Source organism: Ooceraea biroi, chromosome 10 (assembly GCF_003672135.1).
Source record: "Ooceraea biroi isolate clonal line C1 chromosome 10, Obir_v5.4, whole genome shotgun sequence".
In the NCBI taxonomy this organism is placed as follows: domain Eukaryota; kingdom Metazoa; phylum Arthropoda; class Insecta; order Hymenoptera; family Formicidae; genus Ooceraea; species Ooceraea biroi.
Window position 1 is genome coordinate 11203887 of NC_039515.1, and position 8607 is coordinate 11212493.

An 8607-nucleotide genomic window follows, 5' to 3' on the forward strand; every position below is an offset into this window, starting at 1 on the left:
ATATTCGCCAGACCTGGCACCATCAGATTACCATTTGTTTCGTTCTTTGCAAAAGGCCTTGAATGGTAAAACCTTTACTGCTGATGAGGATATGAAATCGTTGTTGGAATTGTTTTATGCTGAAAAAGATAAGAACTTTTTTGAGCGCGGAATCATGAAGTTGTCTGAAAAATGGCAAAAGATAATCAAACAAAATGGACAATATATTGTTTAATAAAGTTTTTGTTTCCCATGAAAAATTCGCCTTTTATTTATATAAAAAAAACGCAATTACTTTTTGGCCAACCCAATATAATTTTCGGGAAAAATATGATTTTAATATTAATATAACTCGACGTAATTGACATTTGTTCCTACAGATTTGTTGGACGTTCTAAGATTCATGGTACGTTTAGTGGATTTGGTAGAGTACCTAGTTTGATATCAACTGCGTGCATTTTTATTACTTTGCGGTCGAAATGATTTATGCAGATAAGAAAAACTCGTATTTAACGGTAAAACGGTTTGTTTCGCAGTCAGATGTACCGGCGAGTTTTTGTACTTCAATAAGCAAGTGAGTCAAAAATGTCATTGCCAAGGATTTTCAACTTGCAAAATTCAACTTTACTTCACTACAAACACTCTATTTGATCAAGGATTACGGGAGTTTTCAACAAGATTTTAGTTTTATGTATTGCGAAATACGTTACATTCTTTATTACGGACTTATAGAGTGCCCCTTATTTGTTTATAATACTTTGTTAAAACAATTTCTTATCTTTGCTGTAGATCGTGTAAGATGATAACTTATATAATGTTTAATACATGATATTTGTATATTAGTTAACTAAAATCTAAACTTTAAATTTTCCAGTTTTAAGATTAATATTCGTTAAGCCTGATCTACACCGTATATCTCTTTGCTTCTTGTTTCTTGCTCTTTTCGGCTTGCTTTTCGGCTTCTTGACACACTATTTTAAGATAAAAGTTGACGAACTTTAAAATAGACGAGAAACACGCGACAAGAGACACTATTGTCATCAAAACAGGTACGCCGAGAAAGCATGAGATAAGAGAAAAGGTTCAAGAAACAAGATGCAAAGAGCACATCATTGTACACAACATTGTAGATCAGGCTTTAATCACTGTAGAAACATGATTTAAATAAACAAAGACAGAAAATAGAGATCAGGTTTATCGATAAAACTTCAAAAATGAGATATTTTACATCTCTTTGTTAGCTTAAAAAATATAATTATAAATTATTATATTATATTATTAAAATATATAAATAATGTTATTAAAATAATATAATATAATAGTCATAAGAAATTTTATTTGACACATAATATGCATATGTTTATTGACTCGTCGTGCTACAAGTTCTTCATCATTAGATTTCAATTAAAATCGTATCTTCTGGTAAAAATCAACGCATAGTTTAGTAGGCTGAAAGAAAAACAAATATACGAATATCTTTAATTGCAATGTTAATCGATTCTCGTTGGCAAACATCAAAATCGTCAGCGATGCGGATAGTAAATCAGCGATTCGAGAATACGCAAGAGTTTACGCAAGTGATAAAAGAGATTGTTTGCGACAAGTCAAACGGTAAGCCCGAAAGGTGACAGGGAGAGGAAATGTCTTTGAAAATGGAGTGGCTTCATCAGCTCGCGTCAGAGATCCTATAGAATCTATGCGTGCTGCATATAATCACTGTTATCGAATACTCCGCTCACGACGGAAGCTTAAACGGGACATCACTTTGACGCGTGCGTGTCGAAAATTAAGAAGATTGCATCCCTCGATCGCATCTCTCTTTGAACCGGCTTGCGGATTATGTGCTGCATGATCATCCTGTAATATTTATTTGAATAAACGAGCTTTTCTCTGTCTCTCTTTCACATTATGTCGTACGACAACAAGCCTGACATGATCGGCATGCCCGAAAAGAAGAAAGTCGAACAACGAGATTCAAGTAAGTACGCGATTCGAACATTTACAAAAGTCATTGACAAATAATAGTCTAGGAATTGCATGATATATTCTTTATATAAATAATTTTATAATGATATATTTATAATTTTATGATAAAAAATAATATTTACCCCCAAGATTTTTACTTGATATAAAATTTTTCGATTTTTTCGTTTCGTAATTTGGAATTTCGGTTGGGACACGAATACGCAATAATTCTTTAAAATTATTTACTATTTTCTCGTACAGTCGTAATCGAAGATGTGCCAAGTACGAAAATCGCGGATTTCGAAACGGCGATCTCCGCCGCTGGAACCGGAAAGTTTCAGCATCTCCTCATTTTTGCGATTATCCCGGCTTCCTGGGCATCGAGTATGGACACGGCTAACATGTCGATGATACTTGCGTCAGCGGAGTGTGATTTGGGATTGTCATTGTTTGACAAAGGAATTTTGAATGCAATTACCTATGTAGGTGAGTAAAACAGTCTACTTCATATTCTCTTGCATTTTATTCTTGAAAAATGATTTTATACAAAATAGTGTAAAATTCGTCGTACTTTACTCATGCATGAAATGATGTTAGGTATGGTGCTGAGTGGCTTTATATGGGGATACCTCGCTGATGTTAAAGGAAGAAAAAAAGTTATCTTATATGGCTATCTGGCAGACGGTATCTGCAACGTTCTCGCAGGTTTCTCGCAAAATTTCGAGACGCTTGTCTTCTTCAAATTTCTCAGTGGAATTATGTAAGAAAGAAATTATATATTATATTAATTTAATAATAATCTATAGAGAAATATCACACATAAGTTCAATCATCGTCTTAATTTTTCATCTTAATTTATTTCTTTTTTATTTCATTGAACTCTATTTAAATTATTTCCCGTGTCGCGTTGTACTCATTATTTAAAAGTTTATTGCTAAGATATGAATTTATTATTTCAGTGTAAGCGGACCACATGCCACTCTTATGGCGTATTGCGCGGAATTCTATGGAGCTGAAGGGAGAGCAAAAATTCCTATTCTTGTCGGTTTCTCCGTGCAGTTCGGATGTGTAGTTAATGCAGGTAAAACAATTTTATAATCGATTGTAGATGATAAATTGTTATATTATTGTTCAACAGTTTTCATATAAATCGAATTTTCTGTAAAACTAATATATAAATTGCTGTTATGACTAGCATTGGCTTGGCTAGTGGTTCCTCAGCCATGGTCATTTTCCATTTGGGACGGTGCTTTTGTGTACAACTCCTGGAGGATTTTCTTGTCTCTCTGTGGAGTACCAACGTTGATAGGCGTTGTTTGTCTCTGCTTCTTCCCGGAGAGTCCCAAGTTTCTGATGACACAAGATCGCAATGAAGAAGCGCTTGAGGTCTTTAAGAGAATCTTCAGCGTAAACACTGGTCTTCCCAAAGATAACTATCCTGTGAGTGAATATTATAATAATCGTAATAATAGCACATATAAAACATTATTTTCAGATAACAATGAAATTATTATAATATAATATACCTATAATATAATATTAATATAATATAATATTATATTATACTATATAATACTATTATATAATATATAATATTATATATATATATATATATATATAATAATAATATTTTTATACGTTTTTTATTGTCAGGTGCATGCCTTGGGCGATGTAAATTCAAACAATACAAATACGAAACAATATGCACCGGAATCTCAAAGCGATACAAAGTCATGCTTGAAGAATGGAATTCAGCAGATGAAGCCTATTTTCCAGAAGCCATATTTGTCACGCATTTTGTTGCTTATTACTACACAATTCTGTGAAATGCTATGGTGAGTACTCGATATGTCACACATGCATACAAGTACGTGTATAAAACATATAAAACATGTACCAAAATCGAACATGATTTTATTCTTGTGTACGTATTGTCAAATTTTCAAATTTCCGTGCAAATTCAGTAAAAGTTAACAATTCGAGGTTTTCAACTCATTTACTTACGTGATAAAATATAATATATTGATGATAATTAGAAATTATGTCATAAAAAAGCGATATCGATTTTTCTTGATATTATTATAATTGCACGATATTTGCAAATCCCCGTGAGGTGATCGTCGCGATGGTCGTAAATCAGAGTTATCAGAGTGGCGAGTAACATGGTAACGATGTTAATGCTCAAGTATCCGCATAATACATAGAATCGCGCCGAAGCTTTTTACGAGATACAATAAGACGGATGACTCGTCGTAAAAATTTAAGCCTCTGCTTGGTCGTATAAATGCCGCGTTGATGCTTGAATGACAGACCGGAGAATTTACGATCTTATCAGCACACGCGATACCGCACATCTGCTTCTCCATGTTTAGCTGTTAACTGAGATATATCTCCATTATCTGGATACACACCGCCCCGGATTCCGTGTATCACGTGTTCTACTAAATTCTTCTACTAAATTAAGGGTGTCAGCCGCGCAGACGAAAATAAAGCTGAATACACATCATCCGCGGTACTGAAGTCTACTAAAATCTTCTACTAAATTATAAAGAATGTCAGGCCAGTCGCAAAGCGGTAGCAAAAATAAAACGGCGCCGTTTGCCGAGTTAATTACGCAATTTGCGCTTAAATTAATCACCCTTTTTACTCTTGACGGCATTATCGAACTCGGTTAAAATTTTCCACTTACGTAGGTGACGTTGATAACGACGAAAATAAGCAAAGTGGATGTCAGACTAAACAATACGATTTCCAATAGCATACTTATTACAAGCTTCGCTTCAGTGCGGTTCAGTGTTTCGCGAAAAACACATGTATGGAAATTTTTTATCTTTTCATTTGAATGGCCACATAAAGATAAATTACAATGGCATAGCCAACGCGATTGAAATTAGGAAAGACAAATATTTTTGTGCTAACTATTTGAAACCTTTCATGGCTATGTCGTGCACAATACGCTCTGATGATACGCTTAAATATTTATTAAACGACTTATTTAGTTCGCCTGTGACATATCGATATATCGTCTCTTTTATTCATTGTGCTTGCAGTTTAAACACCCTTCGTCTTTGGCAACCGCAGCTCTTCACGACGATAGAGAACTTTGACAATCTCGATACCAATATAACAAATCCTACCTTCTGCGAGATAATAGATATTTCAACGGCTGCCGATGCAAGTAAAAATGTCACATTGCAAGGAGCGTCAGGCTGTGAGAGTGTAAGGCATAAGAAAATTATTCGAGACTTACATAATTCATTGTTGCAATATTTTATTAATAGAGAGACCGCTCCGTTACGTTTTCGTGTTTATAATTAATCAGGTGAACTTTTCAGGTTGTCGTGTCTGATTCGACGTATCTCGACACTGTGATTGTATCGGCGACTGCTAGCGTTTTTATCTTCTTTGCCAGCATCTTTGTCAACTATCTTCAACACAAGTATCTCGCGCGTAAGTTCTCTTTAATATTTTACTTTTACTTATGTAGAGTAGGAAATATACCGGCAAAGAGTAGAAGGCATTGATGTGTCGTAATTTTTTTTTCGGATGCAGTCGTCAGCTATGGAAGTGCGCTTCTGTGCCTGATAGCTTTAATCTGGTCTACAAATGCGTTAATCACTCTTGTACTTACGTGTTTGTACCTTGGATTATTGTGTAAGAACTTTAACGTCATGGTTGGCGCAACCGTTTTGCTCTTCCCCACGTCTCTGAGGTACGTTACTTGAATTTATTCTCATCCAATTACCGTGCGACTTGGACAACATTATTCTCCAATAGTGATACTTAATAATAAATCCTAAAAATATTAATAATGCTAAAAAGTATATTAAATTTCATTTCTTAGGGCCATGGCGGTGAGCATGGAGATGATAGTAGGAAGAATAGGATCCATGATCGGCAATCTCATCTTCCCTATCTTACTTCAATACGGCTGTATAGCACCAATTATCAATCTGGCGTGCTTCACCTTGCGTAAGTGTTCTCTTTCACTTTTCCTTGCGGAATAAGATCTTAAGCTTGTTATTAGTACAGTATAATTAAATAATTAGTATAATTAAATAATATATTAATATTAATATTAATATAATAGTAAAATAATAGTATAATTAAAGGACTCGCGATCTCTACATATCTACCTCAACGGTACATTATCTTATCGCATCTAACATATATATATATATATATATATATACAGGGTGTCCCGGGTTTTAACCGACAAACTGCGGGAGCATATTCTACTAGTGGAAATAAGAAAAAATTCTTATATCAAGTTTGCTTAGAAATGCTTTATTACAAAGTTATAAACCAATATTGAAAAGAAATATGAGATAAATAACAACGGATTTTTTCACAAAAATAAAAATTATCTACGCAATGATTTAGTGACGCGTTTCAAAATGTTGTCCTTGCACATCGATACAAGCTAGACATCGACGTAGTACAGAATTTGTTACAGTACGACATTCCTGAAAATTTTGTTGCATCTTAGTAACTGAATTAGTAATTCGTTGCTTTAAATCTATCTGGTACTCTCCTGTTAGGAAATCTACGTTGATACTCTCGTACGGCAGCTCGTGCATTTCCGTCACAGAATCCGTACACGAAATGAATATCGGTGTATTCCTCATTTGAAAACACTTTTGGCATTCTGATAGTAATTGCTAGTTGACACGACGATTGAAATCTAACAGCTACTCTTGTGAAAGTAACAATCATACTGAATCGTTTCAACATAGTGAACATGAATACATGTGAATACACATAACATAAACATATTCGACCTTCCAAATTCTACACTATGTTCCGTTGTTACTTATCTCATATTTCTTTTCAATATTGGTTTATAACTTTGTAATAAAGCATTTCTAAGCAAACTCGATATAAGAATTTTTTCTTATTTCCACTAGTAAAATATGCTCCCGCAGTTTGTCGGTTAAAGCCCGGGACACCCTGTATATATAAATAATTCAATTTTCAGTGTGCATACTGTTCACGTGTTTCCTTCCGAGCACACGCAAGCCCGCGGAGTAAGGAACGCTTCGCTTCTCCCTTCGTTGCTTTCAATATCGAGGGAATAAAGCGGGATCGTGGCAGACCTTCGGATCTTCTAGAGAAGATCGCCGCTCTAATCAATTCGCTCAATTTTTGGCAACCAGCAAAGTTACATTTCCACGCGACCGTGATAAATTGGCGTTCGCTTGCGAGGATTCACCTAGCAAAGCCGAACCGAAGGCTTCAACAAGGACCTGGATCGAAGCTTATCGCGGACTATCATCGAGCCCGTACGAGGGCGGACAATGGTCATGCATATACATGCACCACACAGCGAATGAAGACCGCACGAGCGGGGAGCCTTGAGTTTCACTTTCGACACATCCTGGAGAGCCCTCCAGCCTTCACCCACATGCTCGTTCTTCTCTATCCCGCGGCTCTCCTCGTGTGGACGCAGCTTTATCGTGGATCTCAGGACCTCGCCAACGCCGTCGTCGATCGCGGCAGTAAAATGTTTCGACGTACGTGGATCGGCACGCACGTGAAAACGGCCCACCCACTCGGGAAAATCAGGAGAAACGTGCGAGCAGAGCGCGCGCCGTCCTCAAATGCGTCGTTATCGTGCCGTGTATTTCCGGTTCTTAATGACTAATTCCTTTATGGCAGAGATATTTCGAATGCTTTCGGGTAACAAGTATAGATACGTGAATTGCGAGGCGCAATTCGTGTAATCTATTTCACGGTATTTAACACGTTTCCTCCCGCGTGTACCATTTTCGGTACACACTGATTGTGAAACTCATTTTCCAAGTGATATTTTTATCATTGATAGACGAAGTGCAAGTGCAATAATTGTTGGTATCAAGTTTCATTATTTACTTTAAAAAATAAATTTCCAAAAAGCGAAAGAATTGATAATTTTTATCAAACTCTATAACGAATATTTTTCAAATTTACTCTTCTAACAAATAAATTTCAAAAACTGAAAAAATTGATACTTTTTATCAAATTCTATAACGTGTATCATTTTTGGTGAACACATGACCTGAAAATGACAGCTATTCAAAAACGGCTGGGCAGGGAACGTGTTAATGTAAAGCTGTGCTCTAAGGTGATCAAGCGGATGATACTTGCGAAACCTAACAGCAATTTAGCGATTGCAGAATTGATAAACCGCTTACACAGTCTCCATTTATGGCCACGCACGCAAACTGTGATACAACTTGTAAAAAGCTATGTATATTTCAAAATCGTACATTTTGCGGCTGTGTATTTTGTGACGCATCGTTTATCTATTATTTTATCGCGAATGATATATTTATGTATATAATAACTGTTTTAAAAAATACATAACTGTTTTAAAAAAAAGTCCTCTGCCTTATAATCGTAGACCGCAATTTCGACGGTTAGCATGCGCAAATTGCATAGCGAACAATTGCGTTTATTACACATTATGTTTGCGCGAGGCAGTTAGACGGAATGCGCGCGCGCGCGTTATGTACATACAATTAAATCGCACGAGCATTTAACTGTTAATGAAATCACGTTTCATTGTTTCATCAACAGGTAAACGCGCGCGAGATACAGTTTAAAATGCCCCCGCATGACTTCCTATATGGTGTTTCATTGTACAAGGGCTCCGTGGCGCCTGGGACTGCATTCCGCATAAAT

At 35.9% G+C, this 8607-nt stretch overlaps 1 protein-coding gene across 1 annotated transcript; it reads left to right on the top strand.

Moving 5' to 3' along the window:
* Positions 1 to 1752: 1752 nt before the first annotated feature.
* On the top strand, positions 1753 to 8279 carry LOC105286594 (synaptic vesicle glycoprotein 2B). The gene is made up of 11 exons (XM_011351640.2): positions 1753 to 1957; positions 2206 to 2430; positions 2542 to 2704; positions 2904 to 3025; positions 3140 to 3384; positions 3598 to 3779; positions 4995 to 5163; positions 5280 to 5394; positions 5497 to 5656; positions 5789 to 5916; positions 6923 to 8279. Exons 1-11 carry the CDS (start codon positions 1888 to 1890, stop codon positions 6973 to 6975), a joined length of 1632 nt encoding a protein of 543 aa, XP_011349942.1. The 5' UTR covers positions 1753 to 1887; the 3' UTR covers positions 6976 to 8279.
* Positions 8280 to 8607: the final 328 nt, after the last annotated feature.